Below are 26624 nucleotides of genomic sequence, written 5' to 3' on the forward strand. Positions count from 1 at the left end.
CGCTCTTCCTCTCCTTCCTTTAACAGAGCCCCTCAGACCATGGTTCACATGGGGCTGACTCCATGCCCTGGCACTTGACCAAAGACCCTGCCAATCATCCCCCTGGGAACAGTTACTGGTATAAGCACCGGCACATGACCCAGGCTGGGACAACCAGAGAGTTCCTTGTATGGGAACTCTCAGGAACCTGCCTGCTGCTGACGTTGCTAAGCCTTTAGGATGCTTCCTACTGGAGCTTCCAGGGACTGTCTCTGCCAGCGTGTGAGGAAGAACTGCCTAGCTGACAAGAAACTCAAAAGAGGGGAAGCAAAGCTGCTGAAAAGAAGACAGTGGTGTGGTAAAATTGCTTGATGTCCTGTATCCAGACATATCTTTGAGCTTCCTAGTTATGTAAGCCAATATATCATCCCCTTTTAAATTTTGCTTCAATTCACTTCAGTTTCAGTCACTTGTTACTAAAAGATTCCTGACTAATACACCAAGTAAGCAGCCTGCTTTTAGAGGCTCTTGCCTTAATAGGGCATATGTTGTGCTATGTTAGGGAGCTCTAATCTAAGATTCCTTCTTTTCTGGAATGTGAGCTAAGAGGTGGGAAGATGAGAAAAGAGTCTAGAAAGGAGCCAGAGCAGAGAATCTCCCTTGTCCTGTGAAGTCTGTCTCTTCTAGGAAAAAAAAAAAAAAAAATCAGCGTTTATTGTAGAGAGAAGGAAGGAAAGTTTGTTTAAAAGTCACCTTTTTGAAGATGGCGGCGCTCAGGCGGGCCGCGCCGAGAAACAGCAGGCTTTTCTTGGAGAACTGCCAGATAATGACATCCTGCCTCCTCACTGGCCCCGGGGAAAAGTCGCCCAGGGACTGAACTCCAGTAAATCAGGGGTGTCCAGAGAAGGTAACTACTCTGACCACGTCCTAAACTGAGCCGAGTGGATGAAAGGCTCTTGCTGCTCCAGCCAGGAGTCAGGACTCTGCCTCTGAGGTGGGAGAGCCAACTTCAGAACACTCGTCAAGAAGAGACCTCCCAGCCCCACATAATATCAAACGGCAAAAATCTCCCAGAGATCTCCATCTCAACACCAGCACCCAGCTTCACTCAACGACCAGCAAGCTACAGTGCTGGACAACCTATGCCAACCATACAGCAAAACAGGAACACACCCCCACCCACTAGCAGAGAGGCTGCCTAAAATCATAATAAGTACACAGACACCCCAAAACACACCACCAGACGTGGACCTGCCCACTAGAGAGACAAGATCTAGCCTCATACACCACAACACAGCCACTAGTCCCCTCCACCAGGAAGCCTACACAACCCACTGAACCAACCTTAGCCACTGAACCAACCTTAGCCACAAAAACAACGGGAGCTATGAACTTGCAGCCTGCAAAAAGGTGAACCCAATCACAGTAAGATAAGCAAAATGAGAAGACAGAAAAACACACAGCAGATGAAGGAGCAGGATAAAAACCCACCAGACCTAACAAATGAAGAGTAGGCAGTCTACCTGAAAAAGAGTTCAGAATAATGATAGTAAAGATGATCCAAAATCTTGGAAATAGAATGGACAAAATGCAAGAAGCAGTTAACAAGGACCTAGAAGAAATAAAGATGAAACAGACAATGATGAACAACACAATAAATGAAATGAAAAATACTCTAGATGGGATCAATAGCAGAATAAATGAGGCAGAAGAACGGATAAGTGACCTGGAAGATAAAATAGTGGAAATAACTACTGCAGAGCAGAATAAAGAAAAAAGAATGAAAAGAACTGAGGACAGTCTCAGAGACCTCTGGGACAACATTAAACGCACCAACATTCGAATTATAGGGGTTCCAGAAGAAGAAGAGAAAAAGAAAGGGACTGAGAAAATATTTGAAGAGATTATAGTTGAAAACTTCCCTAATATGGGAAAGGAAATCGTTAATCAAGTCCAGGAAGCACAGAGAGTCCCATACAGGATAAATTCAAGGAGAAATACGCCAAGACACATATTAATCAAACTGTCAAAAACTAAATACAAAGAAAGCATATTAAAAGCAGCAAGGGAAAAACAACAAATAACACACAAGGGAATCCCCATAAGGTTAACAGCTGATCTCTCAGCAGAAACTCTACAAGCCAGAAGGGAGTGGCAGGACATACTGAAAGTGATGAAGGAGAAAAACCTGCAACCAAGATTACTCTACCCAGCAAGGATCTCATTCAGATTTGATGGAGAAATTAAAACCTTTACAGACAAGCAAAAGCTGAGAGAGTTCAGCACCACCAAACCAGCTTTACAACAAATGCTAAAGGAACTGCTCTAGACAAAAACACAAGAGAAGGAAAAGTCCTATAATAACGAACCCAAAACAATTTAGAAAATGGGAATAGGAACATACATATCGATAATTACCTTAAATGTAAATGGACTAAATGCTCCCACCAAAAGACACAGATTGGCTGAATGGATACAAAAACAAGACCCATATATATGCTGTCTACAAGAGACCCACTTCAGACCTAGAGACACATACAGACTGAAAGTAAGGGGATGGAAAAAGATATTCCATGCAAATGGAAACCAAAAGAAAGCTGGAGTAGCAATTCTCATATCAGACAAAATAGACTTTAAAATAAGGACTATCAGAAGAGACAAAGAAGGACACTACATAATGATTAAGGGATCGATCCAAGAAGAAGATATAACAATTGTAAATACTTATGCCCCCAACATAGGAGCACCTCAATACATAAGGCAAATACTAACAACCATACAAGAGAAGCCACCACAATGAGAAGCCCGCGCATAGCAACGAAGAGTAGCCGCCGCTCGCCGCAACTAGAGAAAGCCGCGTGCAGCAACGAAGACCCAACGCAGCCAAAAATAAATAAACTAATTTAAAAAAAGAAAAAAAGCAATTAGGGCCCTGAATGAGAAGTTCAGTTATAGACAAAGATAAAAGATCAAATTTTAATTAGCTATGGAAATATTATTTTATTAAAGATAGAGTAATTATAAATTATTATAAAGTTATTTTATAAATTGAAAAGAAAAACAAAACCTTTCATTTTATGGGCTCTGTCTATATTTTGCCTTTACCTCATCATTTCACTTAATTCTCTCAAACACTGAGTTGAACGCTCTTATTCCTGTGTAAGGTATTTGCAATTGTGCTACAAATAGGTGACCAACTAGGGCTGAGGGGTTTCTTGGGATGTGGGACTGGCAGCTAAAAGTGGGCAAGTCCCAGGCAAACTGGGACAAATTGGTCACCCTAGAAACTACCCATCTATTTAGTAGCCTAAAACAGAATGATCATTTCTCACAGTTCTGTGGGCTGAATGGGTGGTGGTTCTGCTGTTTTCACCGGAACTCTCCATATGGCTGCTTGGCTGAGGCTGGATGGGATAAGATGTCTGGGGCCTCACCAGAGATGGCTGGCCCTCTTCCTCCATGGAATCTTTCATCACAGCACGGGGGCCTCAGGGTTCCACAGGGTAAGTGTGGAAGCTGCAGGGCCTCTTGAAACCATGCTCAAAAGTTAAGTATTGCCGCTTCGACCACATAGAGTGATGCAGACTCAGCGCCAGCCCAATTCAAGACATGAGAAAATAGACTTCAACTTTCAAAAAATCTTATTGAAAGATTCATTATTGATGAATTGGGAGATTGGGACTGACGTATATACACTAATATGTATAAAATGAATAAGTAATAAGAATTTGCTGTATAAAAAAATAAATAAAATTCAAAAATTCAAAAAAAAGGTAGAATATATACATTATGTGTAAGGAGTGAAAAAATATCACTAGAGATCTACATCATTAGAAGGATTAAGAGAATATAATAAACAACTTTGCTAAAAAATTTGATTACTTTCTTGAAATGGGCAAATTCCTTGAAGACAAAAACTCCAAAGCTCACTCAAGAAGGAGATTACTTGAATTAGCTCTATGTGTGTTAAATAAATTTAATTAATTAAAAAAAATCTTATTGAAAGATAGTGGACATACAATATTATGTTAGTTTCATGTGTACTACATAGAGATTTGACTTGCATACATTATGAAATGATCACACGAGAAATCTAGTAACCATCTGTCCACATACAAAGTTATGACAGTATTATTGACCATTATTGTGCTATACATTCCATCCTCAGGCTTATTTATTTTATAACTGGAGGTTTATACCTCTTAATCCTCTTCAGCTATTTCACCCACCCTCCCCTCTGGCAGCCATCCATTTATTCTCTGTATCTATGAGTCTGTTTTCATTTTGTTTAGTTTTTTAGATTCTGCATATAAGTGAGATCACATGTGGTATTTGTCTTTGTCTGACTTATTTAGTATAATGCCCTCTAGATTCATCCATGTTATTGCAAATGGTAAGGTTTCTTTTTTATGGCTGAGTAGTATTCCATTGCATTCCACACTTTTGATGGGAGGAGTTGCAGAGAATATGGTCATTTTTAGTCCATCACAATCCCCATCATATACATGAGATTCAGTAAATTTAAGTAACTTTTCCAAGACTACATAGCTCTTAAGTGGCAATTCGAGCCTTTGAACCCAGGTCTGTGTGTTTGAAAAACCCATGAGTTTTTCTGGGTTTGAGTCACCATGCCCTGGTGGGGTATAACTACAACATTCGATAATCCAGAGAGCAAATGGGTATTTTCCTGCAGTGCTGGTGTGGAGTGGTGGAGAACGGAGAAAGAGACATAGAAGCAGTGATCTGTGATGTCTGGATTACTGGCATCACAAGTTTGTCCAGTCTGTTTGGAGAATATATTTGCCTGATACTTGCCTGATTCTGTAAATATGTTCGGGCTCCTGCTGTTCTCCTGCCCCGTACTTGAGTACAAGCTTATTTCTAAAAGTAAATTCTTCAGTGGGACTCAGATATTCTATATTCTTGGCCTTGATGTTTCTCTTTCTCTTATGCATTGTAACATTCTTTTTCTACATAAGCCTTTGGATCATCTACAGTTTGAGAGTTTGAAAGACAGTTGTCCCAAGTCGGTTGTTTTCAAAGAGTGGGGGGTCCCTGAGTCCCTTTCAGGGAGTCCATGAGGTCAAAACTATTTTTATAATGCCAAGGTATTATTTGCTTTTCTCTGCTTTCATTCCATCTAGGGTGTAAAGTGGAGTTTTCCAGAAGCTAAGTAATGTGTGATACTGCAACAGATTTTAGTGGAAGCAGATATGAGAATTCCACTCCTTCCTACTAAGACATTAAAGGGACTTGAAAAAAAAAAACTAATGAAGTCTTCTCTTTTGTTCCTTTTTTTAAAAAAAGTTACTTTTTATTAAAAATGTATTTTTATGTTAGCATATTAAGAGTTTGCTGTGATTTTTAAATTAATACACAAATATTTTTAAAGTTTCTCATTTTGTTTCTCATAGTAATAAAATAAATTTTAACTTACTTTTAATTAAAAATTAATAATAGTCACAGAAGCTCTTTGGAGTCCTCAATTTAAGATAGAGTTCTGAAAGCAAAAAGTTTTCATTATTTTATTAGCTGCCATTTGCAAAGCTTGGGCAATTTGCTCTCTTTTAATCCTCCCAGCAAACCTATCAGGAAGGTACCCCATTAATCTCCTCCCAGAGGCATAAACTAGGGCTCAAAATCATTAGCCACACAGCTTGCATGCTGTGCAGCTAGAATTTGAAGCTAGTTCTATCTGACCCCAAAATCAAACTTGAAGGAATCAGTAACCTCCTTGCATGCAATATACCTGTTGCTTTCCTGGACAGAGAGGTTGAAGCAGAGGTCAAGAAGACTGGATGAATTATTTGAGATGGCTCAGGCAGCTAAAAGCCAAGACCTTCTGCTGTCTGTTCTACTCCTCATAGGGACTTGTCCTTTCAAATGGCAATTCCTTTTGTGAGAAAGGAATGCCTTCAAATTCAAATGATACTATGAACCTGGTGGAGGTCTGTTCCCCTTATAACAGGCATTTCTAATAGCACAGTATGCAGACTTTGCTGAGCACTCAACAAGGAAGAAACGTTTGTCCAGTTATCACATTCTAAACTGCCAAAATACATGTGCATTGCCTTAAGTTTTTCAATTATGTTACAGGTCAGCTTGTGCATTTTATCTGTTCGACTCTCTTTTGTAAAACAATTACAATGGTAAAAACAAAGAAACTATTGAGTACTTAACTATGCGTCGGTCACCGAGAGGAAGACTTGATACCAAGGTCTCTCTGAATCCTCACAAGAATACTCCCAGGCTGGCAGTGGGGTGTCCTACCTGCTTTACAGATAAGGAGATGGGCTTGCCGAGGGGAAGCTACTTGCCTGAGGTCACCCAGCTAGTAAGTAGGCGGTGAGTCAAGTATCAGACCCAGGTCCGGGTGGTTCCCAGGCTAAGATTCTTAACCAGCATGCATTGCAAGATCCTAAAAGGCAATGTCAATCTGTCTGTGGAAAGGAGTTCCCCAAAGTAAACTTGAAGTAGCCCAGGTAAATTAGGAAAGGGTCACAATTTTATGGTCAGAGATTTTAAGGAAAAACCAAGTGATGCAACCTCTTCATGTAATAAGAAAACAGATACAATTCTTTAATTTTGTCCTTAGCTTAACCCTTCACTAACATCCAGCAGCTCGGAGTGTACAGAGAAAGGCAGTAAATTCCTCATCTGTATCCCAGTGTGCCAACTGTTTTGGTTTTAATTGTGTCAGGTGTGTCTTCCTTCTGCCTGGAGGTCCTTCCTTAGGTTTGAAAATATCATGATCACATCAACAGTGTGAGAGGTGGTGGGAGAGCTGAGGTTCCACATGTGTCAACAACAGATGTGCACGTCTCCTGGAGCACTGGAAAAAAGAGTAATAGGAGTTCCCTTAGGGCTGTGCTCCACGTGCCCCAGGAGGGGATAAGGACGAAAGCCTCTGTAATTTATATTGACTGCTGAGGTAACCAGGTGCTTTCAGCAAGCATTCCAGTTGCAAATTTGGGTTTTAACAACCTTCCCAACAACCTCTGGGGAGGGAGGGAGACAAAGAGGGAAGAGATATGGGAACATATATATATGTATAACTGACTCACTCTGTTATAAAGCAGAAACTAACACACCATTGTAAAGCAATTATACCCCAATAAAGATGTTAAAAAAAAAAATGCGTTAAACACTAAATAATAAACCTTAAACCTCAGTGGAGCAACAACAAAAAAAAAAATAAAAAAAAAATAAAAGTCACCTTTTTAATGTATCAAACTCTAATAATAGCATTTTCAAGCTGGGTAGAGACTTTTTATTAACTTTTTATGGTTCCTTATCTTTTCTTGATAGAGAGCTACTTATCACTTACCTGAAATCTTATGCTCTAACAATCTAGATTCTACTTTATAATGCAGATTAAACTTAACCTCAACAAAGCCAGGTCCATATTCTTGTCATGTACTTCAGAACTGCAAGGACCAAAGAGTCAGTCAAGAGATGGTAAAAGAAGATAGTGATGAAGGGGAAGGAGTAAAAGTTTGATTCAATTCAATAAATATTTATTAAACACGTAATTTGTATCAGGGACAGTGCTGAACAGTGCTGGACAGTACAGATACAAAGTTGGCTGCAAAATATTCCTGCCTCCCAGGTGGTTAATGTCAAGGTAAGAGACCGGCAGCTAGTTTCTACCTCAATGTAGTAAGTGCTACTGATGAAGCTCATTAGAGGGGCTCTTAACTCAGCCTGGGAGAGTGAAGGAGGGTGTTGCAGGGAAGAAAATGCCTGTTCAAAGTCCTGAGGAATGAGCAGGGGTTAGCCAGGTTAAGTCAGCTGACTGAAAACTTGGAGAAGGGGGATTCAGGCACCAAAGCATGAGCACAACATGAGCAAAAGCAGGGAAGCATGGAATGACATGGGGTGTTCATAGAACTCTTAAGTAGTTTGTTTTTTGCTGGAATGTGAGCTGAGAGGTGGGAAGACAAGAAAGAAGAGACTGCAAAGGTGGGCAGGATCCAGACAGGGAGACTCCCCGTATCAGGCAGAGGGGTTGATGCTCACCCAGTGAGGTCTGGGATGGCCATTTCAATTAAGGATTTTAATCAAGGAAGCGGCATGATTAGATAGGAATTTTAGGTAAATTGTACTCTGTGGCTCTTTGGAGAACAGAACGGGCATGAAGTCCATTTTGGAAGTTAAGTCAAGAGGGTGGACAAAAGAGCCTCAAAAGGTTTGGAATAGGTATTGATCAGTGGGATAGAATTGAGGAGTCAGAAATAACTTATGACCAATTTATGGTCAATTGATTTTTAACAAGGATGCCAAGACAATTCAACAGGGGAAAGAATAGTCTTTTCAACAAACAGTGCTAGGAGAAGCTCGATACCTATGAACAAATGAATTAAGCTGGACCTGTACTTCACACCATACATAAAGATAATTCAAAATGGACCACTGATCTAAATATAAGACCTAAAACTATAAAAGTCTTAGAAGAAAACATAGGAATAAAGCTTCAGGACCTTGGATTAAGCATGGTTTCTTAGATATGACACCAAGAGCATTACTAACAAAAGAAAACAGAAAAATTTGGCTTCATCAAAAATTTAAACTTTAATTCATGAAAAGATACCATCATGAAATTGAAAAGACAGCCCACAGAATAAGAGAGAACATTTGCAAATCATATATCTGATAATGGGCTAGTATCCAGAGTATATAAAAATCAATAATTAAATGGGTGAAGGATTTGAATAAACCTTTCTTCAAAGGAAATAATACAAATGACCAGTAAGCACATAAAAAGCTGTTCAGATTAGATAGTGGTTATTGTTGTACAACTTGTGAATATACTAAAACCTTAGAACTGTGTACTTTAAAAGGGTGATTTTTATCATATATGAATTATACCTCAAGCTGTTGCTTTATTATTATTATTATTATTGTTATTGTTATTATTATTAAAAGGCCTTGGGAGAAGGGATGGGGGATTAATAAAGCCTTGGGAGAAGGGAATCGGGAAATTCCCGAGGGAAACTTTTTGAGAAACTTGAGCAGGTAAAGTTGGCAGGACTTTTGATGGATTGTTTGGAGAAAGTGAGAAGACAGAGGTGACCCTCGATTTCTGGAGGAGAGGGAGTAGAGGAACAGAAGGCAGAAGGAGATGAAGGAGATGCCAGGGCGCACACAGCTCTCATGCCGTCATGAGAAGAAATGGAAGTGGCTGATGAAGGAGAAGAGGTAAGGTTTCACTTTGTTCGACAGACACTGATTTAACAACTGTTATGAATTGGGTCCTGGGAATGCAGTTCTCCCTCCTGTGAGCTCAACTGGGAGAGGCGGGCCTTTCTGGAGGACTCAGAGGCTAAGGCCCCGGAACCTGCATGTAATCTCTGAAAATCTTCAGGATGTGGGCTCTGTGTATTCCTGACTTCTTACCATGCAAATGATGAAACACCTTTTACAGAAATATTAGGTTACTTGCCAAATACTATATCCAAGAGGAGACGAGAACTCCGATCTCCTCACTAAATTATATTATTTACTACAAGACTTTAAGAAACAATCCATAAGACTTTGAACTGAATGTGCTGTGCTACCCTTGAGACATTGGCCAGAACACATCCCAATATGTGCAGTCATATGTGTGTATCCCAGTACAGACCTTCTGCCAGACCATACTTCAGAGCCCATTGACCACAAAGCCAATGAGTGTGCATAATCATTTTCTGTGATGTCTCAACAGCATGACTTCCAGGAGGTTTCAGCCAGCTGCCCAGCACTGTCAGGTGGCCTTTCTCACGCCTACCTGAGACTAGATAAATGAATGCTTCCAATCCACCTGGCCCCAGTGATGAGAGGATGTTGGAAGTAACCCTTTCTTTGAAGGCTCCATGAATGGAAAATAGGAAGGGCACTTCTAAGTCATTTTGCCAGAAAATTCAAGGATGATGGGGCAAAGAAATGTTTTAGGTTTGGCCATGTCTGCAGACTTGGGTGACTTGGGGAGGTCCTTCTGCATTTGGGAACCCGACAACATAATCCTCAAAACACAGCCTTTCAGGTGTGCACGTCAGGCTTCAGTCCTGAGTGCCAGAAAATACAAAAACGTAAAGAGTAACATTAAACAAGTCTTTATCTTTTATTTACCACCACCTGATAAGCCCTGCCTTTGATTGTTTTGTCTGCATATTTCCTGCTAAGAGTTTACAAAACAGCACTCCTGAACAGGAAGATAAGAGGCGCACCTATTTGTTGAATAACATCAAGGGGGGAAACTGTTAACTCATCCATTTTGTTGTTAAGTTGCTCAAAAGGATCAAAATACCAATTAACCTGCTGGCTCAGAAATCTTTGATACCCTCAGATTTACTGACATTTTGAAACTCTTGTTCATACTTGCCTATTGGTTTTCTGCTTACGAACAAAGAAGTGCCAATCTGTTTAGCATTTGACCTGTTTTCTTAAATATTTTTATGTATTCAACACTTAGTGGCTAAAAATACTTGACTAGTCACATTCATGCGCTAAAATAATCTTTTTTTGCTTGTTTGTTCCACCTCCAGATTTAAGAGGGAAAAAGAGGTTCAAAGACACTTCGTTTTAAAAAGCCATTTCGTTCTTATTTTTAATTTAAAAGCTCTCATTGCAAGGAACTTTTTTTTTGCCCTTTTGTCTCCATGGAATTTAGTGGCATTGGGAAGACCTGATGAAGCGACCTGCCATATTAGGATCCATTCTTCCATGAGGAAAAAATGTAAAAATGACCTTGGGCATAAGTTTCAGAATGGTGGTAAAAAGAAACAGATTTTATAATTAATATTAATTTTCCTCTCTGGATATCCTCAGACAGTAAGTGTTCCTCAGAGATGATTTTTTGTTATTCTTTTTTTTTTTTTTTTTTTTTTTTGCAGTTATGCAGGCCTCTCACTGCTGTGGCCTCTCCCATTGCGGAGCACAGGCTCCGGACGCGCAGGCCCAGCGGCCACAGCTCACGGGCCCAGCTGCCCCGCGGCATGTGGGATCTTCCCGGACCGGGGCACGAACCTGTGTCCCCTGCATCGGCAGGTGGACTCTCAACCACTGCGCCACCAGGGAAGCCCCTGTTATTCTTGTTCCTTATTTCTTCACGGAAAGTTTTGTGAAAATCCTACCTGTAATCATATGCATGTGTAAGGCATACCTATGGCAGCTGTTCAGAAAAGAGCAGCATTTCACTCTTAGGTAAAGGCAGTTTCTGGGTTTAGAAAGCTCTACAGCAATTTTTGCAATAAACATTTATGGAATGCAGTAGACCGAGGAGATTAAAAGTGTGGTTGCTATAGCCAGACTGCCTGGGTTCAAATTTTGGCTCAACCATTTACTAGCATGGGATCTTGGTAAAATCACTTAACTTCCTTCTGTGCTTCAATTTCCTCAACTGTAAAGGGGAATAATAATAAAAGGGGATAATAATAAAGCCTAGCTTACAGGGCGGTTGTATGGATCAAAGGAGATTATATATTTGGGACAATTCAGGTGCTATGTAGATGTTAGCTATCACATTATATCGTGCCAGATGCTGGGAGAGGAGTGGATGCCTGGGTGCACTTACATTTGCCAGAATCTTGACCCATTTAGGGAGGGATACTTTTGTCATAGCAATTAAATATCTGGAGATTTTGAAACCTAAGGATATATAACAGATAAATATCTATGGACATTTCTATTTTTCAAATGTGATCAGGAGGGAGCTTAACCTGTCCTCCAGATGACTGTATAATTTAGTTGGAGCACAAGAGAAACACAACATTGAAGCAAGTAAATGCTAGCTGGTAACCAGCCAATGACATGTTTGGAGGCAAGTGGGCAGGAGGCGTGATCCCAGGGGACAGAATGGCCTTGGCAGAGCTGTGTTTAACATAATGTAGTTCCCAAGATACCAGACTGACCTTTTCACAAACTCTTCAAAGAGGATACGGTGGGAATAACCCTGCTGGCGGATGCTGACCGTCTCTAGGATGCCTGTGGAGCGGAGCTGGGTCCGCACTCTGTCTCGGGTGAACTTCAGTGCCTCTCGGTCATCGTTGGGCTTGATGCAGCGTACAAAGTGGGGCTGTCCCACCACCATTTTGGAGAGCAGATCCATCAGAGAAAACTACCAGGGAGAAAAACACACATGAAATGAGGTTACCACAAACATAATAGATAATTACGACACGGGCCTGCTGGGCCTCCAGGGCAGTTTGTTGGCTTGTAAACAACTCATGGAACCTTTGAGGCCACACAAGAATCCAGCAAAAAGAAATAACAATATAAGTTCTGACGAGTACTTATCACTGCCCACAGATTCAAAAGCATTCTTTAAACATCACCTGGTGCCAGGCAATATCCAATTTGGCAGAAACTCAGCCGTCTAAGAACTTGCTTAGGTTACCTCGTAACTCCATCACCAGAACTAGCTTGTCTCTGGTATGCCAAGGTGATGTTCATAAACTGCATCCATAATTTAAAATATCCAGCTTTGGCTCCCTAACTCAGGGGTTAGAGCGCTGGTCTCATAAAATGTCCAGCTTTCAGGAAGGGGTCAGTTGCTTCTTCAACCCAACAATCACCAGAAAGTCTAAGCAGATCTTACCAATGTCATTGTTAATACGGCAGAGGAAAAACAAGAAAAATAAAGAGGGCAAAGAAAACAAGAAAATCAGTGGGAAAACAGAGATTATAATGAAGCTGAACTAACATACAGCGAGTGTCTGGCAGGGGCGCTCGCAGAGAGAGAGCACACGGAAAAGCTGAGCAGTGCTCACTGCTCCTCACGGGCATCCACTGTGGCAGCTCCTCTTTTGGACATGCCTTCAGGGGCAATTACAAGCCACATGTAAAATCAGTCCCATTATTTCATAATCCTACCTCCTACTAATCCAATACATGGTTACCTAGCTTGGCAATGTGCCTTTTTTTTAGCATTTGGGGACCAGTATTTTGAGGACACCCAACTGGTTGTTATGGATGTATTTCTGAAAATTGTAAGCCAGAGGCTTCTTTTGCTGAAAGAGGGACTCTAGGATCTTGAGGATGACCTCACAGAGTCAGTCAGAGCCTCCAAATCCCATGGGATACACACACACACACACACACACACACACACACACACACACACACACACACTAGGAGGATACAGTCAAGTCACTAAAGGGGCATGATCAGGGTAGGTCTCAGATAAGAAATAAGTGGCAATTAGAAATGTCCAACCATGAGGGACGAAGCAGGGGCTGAAAACCCACCTGCTGGAGAAGGGATCGTTGCACAGATGGAGTGCGAGAACCCATCTGCTGGAGAAGGGATCACTGCACAGATGGAGTGCTGGACCCAAAGTCCTCTAGGCCCTTACAATCCATACCCCTGAGGCCAATTCTAGTCTTCCTCTAAAGCACAGCTGGGTAAGTCAGACTTCTTAGCTTTACATCTTTCTTGAACCTGCTAGCTTTTGGTGGAACCTTCTCTGCACGGTGCTGGCTCCCAGGCCCTACCCTTCAGCCTGCCTGGCAACTCCAACTCATGATCCACTTGACTTACCATTCCCGCCAAACCCCTTCCTGTGGCCAACCCCAACTTACAACCTTATTTCGTTGTCCCTGAGTTCAGTAGTTCCATCTTTGGCTTAAGAGCATGTCCGTCGTGAAGCTGCCTGGACCTCAGCTCCCCGTAGTCAATGATCTAAAAGGGGCTTCTAACCCCAATGCTTCATAATTTGAAGACAAACAAATCTGTTCAAATTAGTACAAAGTGACAGTGTCTTATCTTTCCTATCTAATGTGCATTTGACAGAGTCCCTCTAGAGACGACGTTTTTACTCAAAGGAGTCATTTCACCAGATGAAACATGAGGAATTGTGGTAACAGAGATGGGAAATAATTGGGCTCAGGCAAATGGGTCTTGCAGTGGGTCAATTCAGTCTAGGAAAAGAAAGTCGAAGCTAAGACATAGCCTCTCATGAACTTGATAAACCACCTTTGGGAATTGTATTAACTACTTTACTTCTCAGTAAATATGCTGGAAAAGTGGCTGACTCCAGTAGTTTTAAGGCCAAGAAGCAGCTGAAATGCTAACAGAATCAGCACATTCAATGGACAGGGCTATGTGCCAGTGGCAGAGAGGGCCTTCTGTAGACACTTGAGGGTTCATCTGGTCTTTCTGAGATCAGAGAACACTGTACTCAGAGGGGGGTTCCCTGTTATAATTTTCCTCTCCCTACACACCACCACCTTTCTTAACTGACTCTTCAGCTTTGCTCTTATTTCCGTGACTCTGTGGTATCTGGGCCTCTTGTGGGAAGGGTTGGCAAGTCTTTTCTGGAAACAGGCAGAATAGAGATCAAGAACACTCCATACCCGGAAGTAAGAAGCCATGGTCTGCCCCTTCATGTTGGTGGTTTCTTCTGGATGCCGTATCACCTCCAGAGTGTCCACCTGAAACACAGGCAGAGGTGAGTGGTTTGAGGATATAGACAATTTATTTTCCCCAAATCTGAAAGGTTATTTGGTCAAATATCTGAGGGGCCTTGATGTTTAGGACACACCTGTACAGACCATGGGGGAGGATTTTAAAGACATCTAAAAGAAAAACAGAATTCGCACTGTTCTACTCTCTTGACAATGACCACACTCTGTGACATACTATATGGTCTCAGTACAGACCCCCATCAGTGTTATTTCTGTATTTCTCCATGCTCTAATGGGCCACTATTAAGTTCTCCAATAATGTCACATGAGACCAAATTATTTCTTAAAAGAAAACTGGGCAAAACCCATGAGGCTGGGTGATTACAAAGCCCCGGTCGCACCACAGAGCATTAGGGGAGCCCTTTCGCCTTCCAGCCATCAGATACTAACCCTGCCACACCCCTCCTGCCGCCCAGAGTTACCACGTGCTCACTGCGGACCAGAGCTTGGGATACACCTGTTCCCAATCATCTGCCCCCAACTACCTGGGCGGACTGGAAGGAATTTAGAATGAAAACAACTGTAGCAAACAGTTGTGGCACCCTGTGTTCCATCGTTTTATCACAACAATAAAATCCCTGCTCCCGCACACACAAAGCTATTTGGTTTGCAGAGCACATGAGCGGCATTTCAGCACCAGCCTCCTCTGTGGCAGCCTCCCATCTGCTCGGAACAGGTGGCAAGGGTATGAAGCACAGACATTTGAACTGGAAGATGCTGCTGTCAGCACGTGTGTTCCACTCAGTGGATTGCTGTCCAGGCAGCCACCTCCCCATGGGCTGAGAATGTCTGCAGCCTTGTTCAACAACAGTGAGAAGTGGGTGCTAGAAGGGACGGGGCCATGGGGAGGTGGGTGAATAATGAGGCATTTAGGAGACTGTGTGCAAAATGGAAAGGCTTCAGCTGGCTTGGATAAAGAAAACAGGTCTGTTTAAGAAGGGGAATAAATGTGGAGCTAAGTTTTCAAAAACTAGAAAAGCAACCTAAATAGTGAGCAGGAATATAAGGGTAACTCTGAGAGAAGTGATGTCAGGGGGCGGGGGGCGGGGGGCGGTCCGCGGTGCAGCTTGCATTCTCTAGGTTGCAGATTGGATCTGTTCCCAAAGCCATCATTTCATTTGGATGCAGCTGAAGCAATGGTACAATTGCCTGTAGGTCTGACTTTTTAATATTTTTAATGAGAAAGGAGGAAATGAAAGCTCTGTGTTGAGAAGGAAGGCTGCTCTCATAGAAAAAAGAGAAAAACACAAACACACCCACCCCACCTGCAGAGGTCCTATGGTGTTATCTGCAGGGACCACATGGAAGGTTTCTTCCCCATCTCACCCCCACTTGGAGGATAGAGCTCAGCACTGGTGAGGTTTGGGGAAAGCTAGTTAGGACTGAAGGAAGCAAGATCTTGTCTAGGGTCTGCCTTTGGCCAAATTGTAAATTCTGAGAGTTTTCCTAAACATTCTTTCTCCCCACCTGACCTTCATGTGCACACAACTTTTGGGAATTTCCCACTATTTCTTTTATTCAGAGATCCTCTCTGAAGAACCACAGCTTGCTTTGAACCCTGCTTTTCCTCCTTCCTTTCCCTCCCTTTTCATTCAAATTAGTCAGCGAGTGCCAGCCTCTCAAGCTGTAATTCACTGTGAAAGGGCAGCTGAAAAGTTCATCCATATTTCTCTTACTAGTAGCATTTACCTGTTACCCTTCCTCAGAACATACAGTGGACCCTTGGCATTTGAGAATTTAACAGTTTAGTGATCAGAAAAATCTTTGATGTATATTAATTCTGCTAAGACATAATTTAAAAAGTGTGATATGTATTGTTTTCAAGATCAGTACCCATCCCCTGCAGCAAATTGGAAAAATACAGAACGAAGCACTAATTTGCAATCCAAGTTATAGGGCTGGTGTGCTCCTGTAGCCACCCAGCACGACTTTAGTTCTGTCCTTATACTCACATACAGAGTAACTCTTGTAAAGTAAGTAAAAACCTATTCTGTGTTACATGTAACTTGGAAATGTTAACGGTTGTCTACAGTTCATCACCTACATATTTAGTACTATATTTTAAAGAATAAATAATATACTATTGGGGTACCTTCTAGTTTAAGAATTTGGAATTTGGGTTGGTCAAGGGTCTCTTGCATATTTGCGTAGTCATGAAGTTCTCCTGTGCATGGAGTAGATCTAAAAGAGGGAATTTCACTTCGGACGAGGGACATAACCAGAAGTTGCCTCTCTTGACCTTTCAAAGTAGGAGACCTCTGTCTGCACTGGGCCTGCCATGACCTCCACAGAATTCAAAAAAACTCAGGGGAAAAAAAAAAAAAAAAAGAGGTGAGAAGGTTGTTGTCTAACCTAAGAGCTTGTCTTTCTGAATTAATTTAGTTAATCGTAGCCTCATTTAATTAAAAAAAAAAATGTCTCTTAGAAACAATCCAGAAAGTAGGTTCTATTGAGGTCATCATCTAACAAATAGTTCTTTCCAAAGGTGGGGATTTCACAACAAAAAACCAGTCCTCTCCATAGCATCTTATAAGTTTTTACCTCAGATAGGAGGAAGAGACAGGAAAGGCTTCCTAGGCTCAGGGGGTATGTGCTACAGGGCACAGGGTTTGGAACTGGACACACCTGCTTCAAATTCTGGCTCCTCCGCTTAATAGCTGTATGGACTTGGACTTGTTAACTTCCCAAAGCCTGTGTTATTTAAAAACCACTGTCTTGCACACACGCAAGAGGCCAGTCAGTTCCCCTTCCTTCATTACCATGTTGGATTCAGTCTTAGCTCAGTGATCAATACTAAGGATGCAGGGTTTTGTTCCATGGAATAAGGTGAGTACTAGCGCCCATGCAACACAGCAAGGACATCTTTTTATTTATTGGCAGAGAAAATACTTCCAATGAAAACAATTTCAAAATGATCAGTAGAACTGATATTCTGGATAAAAACATTGTCTTTCTAACCCAGTATACCCTTCTTCTACACCACCAATTGCTACAACAATATAAGCCAACTGGAGCTAAGCAAGCTTGTTTTTTGCCCACGTGACAAATGTCCTACCCCATTCCTTGTGAGCAGTGCTGGTTAGCCTTCAAAGTAGTCATGAGTAAGCTTTACAAATTGTGGTACAGACCCCAAGCCCACAGGAAATGAGCAAGCTTCTGTATACATATGGACTACACACATGGAATTTTAGATGGTTATCAAAATGTGAGTAATAAAACATTTACTGTTTCCGATGTGAAATCACTATGCTAAACACTTTGCCTACACTATGTCAATGAATTCTCAAAAGGACCCTATGAGGTAAACACTATTATCACTCCTATTCTACATATAAAGAAGTTAAGGCTCAAAGACTTTAGGTAAATTTCCCAGAGTCCTGCAGCTAGTAACTGGCCATGCCTAGATCTGAACCCAGTTCTGATTCCAAAACCTACTCCTTAAACATTACATACTGCCTTTCTATGTGGTTTGTTACAACTTATAGAATCGGTCTGAAAGCATGGTATTATTAAAAAGATTTGCCTCATCTGTCAACTAAATTTACTTTAGGATAAAGACATAGACTCCAAAAAGTCTCACAAACCATCTAGATCTCAGCAATAAATGAAAAACTGAAGGATTTCTTTTCCCCCTTGGTCTCCGTAAGTACCTACTATCTGCATCCCAAAACCTCAGAAGTATTTATATTTAGGTTCTTGACAAGGCCTTTGGTCAAGAATTTTTACGGCTATCAAGTGATCCATCCCTCTCTCAAGGAAACAGTCCCTACGGCATCACTGCCCTCAAAAGTCTCCACAGCACTGAATGAGGAAGCAAGGCTGGCCTTGACACCGGCCCAGTGTGAGGGTGCTGAATGTGGTGGAGGTCAGCTTTCTGCAAGGCCACCTGTGCTATTTCATCCTGGAGAAGGCAGAGAGGAACTGATGGAATTTTTTATTGCTGTTGTTACCCTTCATATTTTCTGATGCCTTAATTAGAACTTTCAGCTCATATTCTTTCCCAGGGACAATAAATCTCTAGTCATTTTCATCTCACCTGTATTTATTATAGTGATGTAAATATACGCCACACACTTGAGGGCACATTTCTCATGTAGGCAGGGCAGGGAGGGAGATAACAACGTGCTGATACCGAATGTGGAAGGCAGGGGGACAGGTCCTGGCAGAGTCCAGCAGTCAAAACATCAAATTGAGGAAAGGAGGGGAATATGAGTTGACAGAGACTATTACACAGGAGTCTTTCATCTTTTTGAAAGGAATGTGTCACGATCCTTTTTAGAATCTGGTGGAAGCCAATGACTGCAAAAAAACACATATACAGTTGATCCTCATTATTTGTGGATGCTGTATTTGTGAATTTGCCTACTTGCTGAAATGTATTTGTAATCTCCAAATCAATCAGTGCTCACACGCTTTCACGGTCATTTGCAGACATGCAGAGCAGTGGAAACTTTGACATCTGATGTGCACGCTTCCAGCTGAGGTTGAACAAGGTGACGCTCTGTCTTCTTGTTCCAGCTCTCATGCTGTAAACAAGTGTCTTTTTCAAGGTCTACTTAAGTGCCACGATTTTTGTGCCGCATTTTTGTGCTTTTGGCTGGTGATTTTACTGTTTAAAATAGCCCCTGGGGCTTCCCTGGTGGCGCAGTGGTTAAGAATCCGCCTGCCAATGCAGGGGACACGGGTTTGAGCCCTGGCCCAGGAAGATCCCACATGCCGTGGAGCAACTAAGCCCATGCGCCACAACTACTGAGCCTGTGCTCTAGAGCTCGCGTGCCACAACTACTGAGCCTGCATGCCACAACTACTGAGCCTGCGTGCCTCAACTACTGAAGCCCATGCGCCTAGAGCCCATGCTCCACAATAAGAGAAGCCACTGCAATGAGAAGCCCATGCACCGCAACGAAGAGTAGTCCCCACTTGCCACAACCAGAGAAAGCCCGTGCACAGCAACAAAAACCCAACGCAGCCAAAAATAAAAATAAAACATAAATAAATTTATTAAAAATAAATAAATAAATATAAAATAGCCCCTAATGATAGTGCTGAAGTGCTGTCTAGTGTTCCTAAGTGGAAGGAGGCTGTCAAGTGCCTGTTGGAGAACATTTGTGTGTTAGATTAGCTTTGTTCAAGGCATGAGTTATAGTGTCGTTGGCCTTGAGTTCAATGATACAAATACTGTACTTGAGATATTGTTTTATACAAAGCAATACTACATATAATTAATTATTTATAAGAAGTATCTAGTTGACCTGAGCAACACAGGTTTGAACTGCATGGATGTACTTACACACATATATTTTTCAATGGTAAATACAGTACTACTACACGATCCATAGTTGGTTGAATCTGCATCTGTGGAACCGTGGATACAGACAGCCCTCTATAAAGTTATATGTGGGTTTTTGACTGTGTGGAGAGTTGGTGCCCCGACCCCCATGTTGTTCAAGGGTCAATTGTATTAAATAAAGTGTCTTTAAATAGAAACACACATAATACAAGATTATGTATTAATCAGTTGACAAAAGTGTTGTAACCAGAGGCTTGCAGGAACCTAACCGTGTATTTCCTCTAGGAGCAATGCTCAGGATTTGCTGATTCAGTGTTCACAGTAACTTTACAGAACATAAGTCTTGTGAATAATGAGAATCAACTGTATTTAACACAAACAACATTTTACATGTAATATCAAGAGGCTCTCATAACCACTGAAACTTCTCTGTAAATCTCATTGAGGGGCCCATATAACTCATGTTAAATAGCCCTAACATCTTGCCACAAATTCACAAGGTTGAAAAGTAGAATATTCCACAAGATTGTACTAACAATGTGGGTGTAAAAATTATTGTTAACAAAGATGATCTGAATCCCTATTTATGTGCAGGTCTTTTATTCTCAGAGGGAGTAAGTATAGATATGTACACCTCTATCAATTTGGGGGTAATAGTCAATGGCATTATGTGCAGCTGTATTGATCATTCTTTATTAAATGAATTATTTAATATTCAATGTAAACAAAAAGGTAAGAAAATTCAGAGATGTGACCTGTTTATTACTCCATCACCTTTAACATTATTGTTTCTTGGTGTTAGTATTAGTATATACAATGCGCATTAACCAGCCAGTCCTTGAGATTTGTGCTAAGCATTATCAGGAAGGATGGAAGAGTTTAAAATATTTTACAGCGGGATATTTGGGAACCCTTCTAACACCGCTTTTGCATGGACAAGTGCACCGCTCATTTTTCAGAGAGCAAAGCAGAGAAGTAGGAAAGGGCATGGTCTCTTTCCTCCCTGCTGACTCCTTTTGTTATCCTCCTCTGTAGGTTGGTGATAGCTTCAAGGAAAAGTGCTTTATCTCTTCCTAGATGGACTTTATTTTCAAGTGTCAACAATTTTCAAGTGTCATTGTTCTGTATCTTAAGTGATATTTCTGAAAATCAGGTGAAGGGGTCTAGATATGCCACAGTGGCATAAGGATTATTTTGAACTGAAGACATGTAAGAATCAACAGTTGCAAGAAGAAGCTTTTTGGAACTCCCGTTATCTGCCTAAAAGCAAAGCCTCCCAAAAGAATTCAGCTGTCTCAAATCCCCTCCGAGAGGGGAGCTTTGCAATCAGAGAAGATTGACTCCTATCACCAGAGATGAGAAGTCAGCACTGGGGTAAGAAATTACCTAAATAGACATTGTCATAAAACTGCTATACCTCCCATCTATTCTCCTAAAGGACCATTTATTTTTCCCAAAAGTCATTTGTTGTCCCACAAACGTCCTTCTTCCTCTCTTCATCTCCTATTAAGATGGTATATAAGCCCCGAAATCTAACTGGCCCTTTGAGTCACTTACTTGGTGAACTACTGTATGTATATGATTAAAGCATTTTTTTCTTCTCTTGCTAATATGTCAGTTTATTTCACATTCCCCCAAATATTGAACTTAAGAGGGTAGAGGAAAAGTTTTTTTTCCCTGACACAGGATTGCAAAGGATTCCATGGTGCTGTTTCAAATTTCCTAACCCGATTCCTAAATCCGTTCAATCTCTCTTCCAGACTGCCCAGGTAGTGGGCCAGATAAAGGAAAACTAATGTTGCCCACCTAGGATAATCCCTAGGGTGGGAACATCTTGTCGTCCACAGTATTTTGAGTACAAACATACTACTTACCTTGGGTCTCCCAGCACTGAAATGCGGAGGCAAAGATCTTGAGGCTGCTGTTATCCTGGCTCTTGTCTGGGCCAAGTTACCTGAGCAAAAGAGACAAAGAAGTTAAGGCAAAGGAAAAGTGAAACAACAGTATGATGAGTAATTTTTCTCTTTGGGCCCTTGTATTTTTCAGAATGTTCTAAATGATCTGCTCTGAATTTGAAAAATTTGGAAAAATTTGAATTTTGAAACTTCAATGATATAAATTGGAGGTAAATTATGTTATAAATAATTTGTAATATAATTTGAATATATATTAGTTTAATAAGCAAATAAGAAAGGACAAAAGGTCTCAAATTCACTTAAACTAGGACTAGAAGGAAATTACTACAACATAAAAGGGCCATATATGAAAAGCCCACAAATCATGTACTCAACAGTGAAAAACTGAAAGTTTTTCTCTAAGATTAGGAACAAGGCAAGAATGTCCACTCTCACCACTTCTATTCAACATAGTACTGGCAGTCCTAGCTAGATCAGTTAGGCGAGAAATTGAAAGAAAAGCATCCAAATTGTAAAGGAAGAAGTAAAATTATCTCTGTTCATAGGTGACATTACCTTATATGTAGAAAACTCTAAAGATTACACACACACAAACACACACACACACACACACACACACACACACACACACACACACACACACCCCAACAGAACTAACAAATGAATTCAACAAAGTTGTAGGATATAAAATCAACAGATAAAAAAATCAGTTGCATTTCTATATACTAACAATGAAAATCTGAAAAGGAAGTTAAGAAAACAATTCCATTTATAATAGCATCAAAAAGAATAAAATACTTGGAAGTAAACTTAACCAAGGAGGCGAAAACTTGTATACTGAAAACTATACAACAAAAGTAAAAGGAAAGCAATTCCATTGTGGGGGAGGAAAAAAATATTTTTCCTCTACTCATCTTAGGTTCACCGGCTGAGGCCCTAAAAATTAGACTGACAGAAGACAGAGTAACAAGAGAAAAGCAATCAGAAGTTTATTAATGCATGTATCACACATATACACAGGAGTACTTAGTGATGAGTAACTCAAAGGGGTGGTTAGAACTTGGGCTTACATAACATCTTAACAAAAGAATAATAAATTTATAAAGAAGTGACAAGACAATGGAAAAGAACTTTGAGTTTCTAGGGGCGGGAAATTGTGGGAGGGTAAATATATAGGGAAGCTAATGGAAGATAAGGGCTAATGCGTTATATAGGTTCCTCTGGTGCTGTCTTTGAGTTTATAAGCGTCTAGAGTTGTCTCTGGTGATTAATTTATGTGCTTTCTGGTAGAGAGGAGAGGGGGCATATTTTTACAAATTTATGCCCTGCTTTTGGGCAAATAGGGGGAAGGGAGAGAGCCTTTTCTTGTACCTGCTTCTTCTCAATTGCCTTCAGCTTAAAATAATTTTAATGCCAAAGTGGCATATTTTGGGGTGGCATATTCTGTTACCCTTCACTGTGTTCATTGATTAGAAGACTTAATATTGTTAGAATGTCCATGCTACCCAAAGAGATCTACAGATTCAGTGCAATCCCCATCAAAATCTCAATGGCATTTCTGAAGAAATAGAAAAAACAATCCTAAAATTCATATAGAACCACAAAGGACTCCAAGACAATCTTGAGAAGGAAAGCAAAAGCTGAAGACCTAACATTTCCTGATTTCAAAATATATTATAAAGCTACAGTAATCAAAACAATATGGCATAACAGTACTGACCTGAAGATAAACATACAGACCAATGGAACAGAATAGAGAGCCCAGAAATAGACCCATGCACATATGGTCAAACAATCTTTTACACAATGGGGAAAGGACTATCTCTTCAACAAATGGTGTTGGGAATACTGGACATCTACATGCGAAAGAATGAAACTGAAACCCTATCTTACATCATACTGGAAAATCAACTCATACTGGATTAAAGACTTAAATGTAAGACCAGAAACTATAAAACTCCTAGAAAAAAAACATAGGGGGAAATCTTCCTAACACTGGTCTTGACAATTATTTCTTGGATAGGACACCAAAAGCACAGGCAACAAAAGCAAAAACAGACAATTGGGACTGTAACAAACGAAAAGTTTCTGCAAAGCAAAGGATACCATCAACAGGAGGGAAAAACAACCCAGAGATGGGAGAAAATATTTACAAACCATATATTTGATAAGAGGCTAATTTCCAAAATATATAAGGAACTCCTACAACTCAACAGCAAAAAATAAAATAAAATAAGCTGATTAAAAAATGGGCAAAGAACTTGAGTAGACATTTCTCCAAAGATGACATACAAATGGCCTGCAGGTATATGAAAAATGCTCAACTTCACTAACAGTCAAGGAAATGCAAATCAAAGCCACAATGAGATATCACCTCACACTTGTCAGGGTGGCCATTATAAATGAAGAAGAGCAAAATATGCCCCTTTGACATACTGAATACTCTAAGCTGGTTATTTTTTTTTTAAATGCAGACACATGTGAAGCTCTGAAAACTGAGCAGAAATTACCCTTTTGTAAGAAAAATTTACAAGGGGAATCTCCATATGTAAAGGTGTCTCCCTCTCTGTACCAGAAAGAGATGACTCTAAACCTCTAGGAACTCTTCTCAATGGAGAAGGCACCAACTTAAATTTGCATAACAACCTTACCCTTGTTTACTGTGCTTTTCCTAGTCAACTCCAATAACCAGCCTCCCCAACATCTTTTGTCTTTAGCTAGATATAATGTTTAAGTTGGTGGCTTGGGCCATTTCAGGGAGTTTAGTCAGTTTTCCCTGGATATCTCCCATGTATACAGGAGGTATACATGTTATTAAATTTCTGTTTGTTTTTCTCCCATTAAATCTGTCTTGTTATTACAGGGGTGTCTCAGCTAAGAACCTAGAAAGGTAGAGGGAAAATTATTTCCCCTCCCCCACATAAAAAACACCACCACCAGCAACAAAAAATAACAAGTGTTGGAGAGGATGTGGAGAAATTGGAACACTTATGCACTGTTGGTGGGAATGTAAAATGGTAAAGCTGCTACGGAAAATAGTATGGAGGTTCTTCAAAAAATTAAAACTAGAACTGCCATATGATCCAGTAATCCCACCTCTGGGTACTTATCCAAAAGAACTGAAAGCAGAATCTTGAAGAGATATTTGCATTCCCATGTTCACTGCAGCATTATTCACAACAGCCAAACAGTGGAAACAGCTAAATTTTCGTCAAAGGGTGAGTGGATAGAGAAAATGTGGCATGTACATACAGTGGAATATTTATTCAGCCTTAGAAAAAGAAGGAAATCATGCCATTTGGGGCAACACGGATGAACCAGGAGGACATTATGCAAAGTGAAATAAGCCAGTCACAGAAGGACAAATACTGTTAGATTCTTCTTATATGAGGTACCAAAAGCAGTCAAACTCATAAAAGCAAGGAGGAGAAGGTAGTTGCCAGGGGCTGAGGGGACAGGGAAATGGGGAGCTGTTGTTCAATGGGTACAAAGTTTCAGTCATACAAGACGAAAAATTTCTCGAGATCTGCTGTACATCAGTGTGCATACAGTAAACAATACCATACTGTATACTTAAAAGTCTGTTAAGAGGGTAGATTTCACATTATAAGTTTTTACCACAAAAAGTCTCCAATTAGGGCTTACCAGTCACTGAAAGAGACAAATAAGGCAGAAAAAAGGATGCTGGGAGTTTTCCTGAAAGAGAAGGTGGGCAATAGAGAACACTACTGTCAGGATTTAAGGTACAGACTGATGAGCAGATCTGTCAATATGGGTCCCTCAGCCTGAAGGGAGGAACCTGACCACCCCCATTGAAACAGCTGATGAAGAGAGAGTTAGTTAGGCAGGGGGGACAGCCTCTGAGTCATAGTGGCTGACCTTGAACAAGTTAATTAACATCTCAGAGCTTTGGTTTCTTTGTCTACAACATGAAGACAGTACTTACTACCTAATCCTCAGAGCTGTTTATGGGCATTGGATGAAATAATTCACGAAAAGCACTGTCAACACACAGCTGGTACAAGGTAAGTGCTCATTTTGTGTTCCTAGCATCGATGATGATGATGACGATGATTTGCTTGAACAGTTCACATAGGTCTCAGAGCGTAGAAGGTAAGAGAAGAACAGAGAATCTCACTAATTGGCTACTGTGAGCACTGGTTTGTTCAAAATAGAAAGATGAGAAAAAATGATAAGGCAACTCCACTTTGAACCTCCACGTCTTGGCCACTTTAATTCCTACCACGTCTTGCCTTTGAAGGGTCTGAACGGCCTGCTCAGACTCCCATCTCCCTTCCTCACCACCCACCCTTCATCTCCTCTCTCATCCCTAACCTCCCAAACCAAGAGATCTGTTTGCACTTTTACCTAAAATGTCATTTGATCCTGTAGCAAAATAAAAAGTTGTCAATGAAAGGAAATGCTGCAATTTGTACATTTGCAAGACACTCAAGATTTCAAAGTTTTTAGCAAGTCTAGCACAAAGATGTCCAAATGTTTTCTCTGGCGATATCTTCAGAGGCTAAACTGTGATTAATAGCCCAGAAAGAACCCTTTGAAGCAGGATTGGTGACATCAAAGTCGTAATCCAGGGGTGGCAGGAGCTTTATAATGAGTGGGAAGCATTTTAACACATTTCAAAGGATTTACAGCATGAATAAACAATAGACCTCGGCAGATGTGCCACACACACCTTTCAGAAACATTACCTATAAGAAGTTTCCATTTTAATTTAAATGTAAATACAGTGTTCACACTTCTTTCAAATGTTAAGCATCCTCATTGCTTAACACCCCCCAGACAGCCTCTTTGGCTAAGGATGCCTCATTGCCCCAGAGCACCCTCCTGTGACTGCTTGACATGTGTTGGGGAGTGAAAACGGAAGTTAGAGGCTTTGGATGGAATTTATATCCTACGTGGGAACTGGGTTAGGAAAGACTCTAAAAAGGAGCTTGCAATGATCCCACATAATTTCCCTGCTTCTAACTTAAAGGGAAA

The 26624-nt window shown here is 40.8% G+C and overlaps 1 protein-coding gene across 1 annotated transcript in view; it reads right to left on the minus strand.

Annotated features, from left to right (window-relative positions):
• The window catches only part of MYO3B (myosin IIIB), a 428901-nt gene that overhangs the window by 147573 nt on the left and 254704 nt on the right, over window positions 1-26624 (minus strand). The window contains exons 23-25 of the mRNA XM_007459030.1: window positions 21585-21664; window positions 14310-14387; window positions 11868-12073 (exon numbers count right to left, since the gene is read on the minus strand). Coding sequence (XP_007459092.1) covers window positions 11868-12073; window positions 14310-14387; window positions 21585-21664 — 364 coding nt within the window. The remainder of the gene's footprint in view (window positions 1-11867; window positions 12074-14309; window positions 14388-21584; window positions 21665-26624) is intronic.

This window comes from Lipotes vexillifer, unplaced genomic scaffold (assembly GCF_000442215.2).
Source record: "Lipotes vexillifer unplaced genomic scaffold, Lipotes_vexillifer_v1.1 scaffold1241, whole genome shotgun sequence".
In the NCBI taxonomy this organism is placed as follows: domain Eukaryota; kingdom Metazoa; phylum Chordata; class Mammalia; order Artiodactyla; family Lipotidae; genus Lipotes; species Lipotes vexillifer.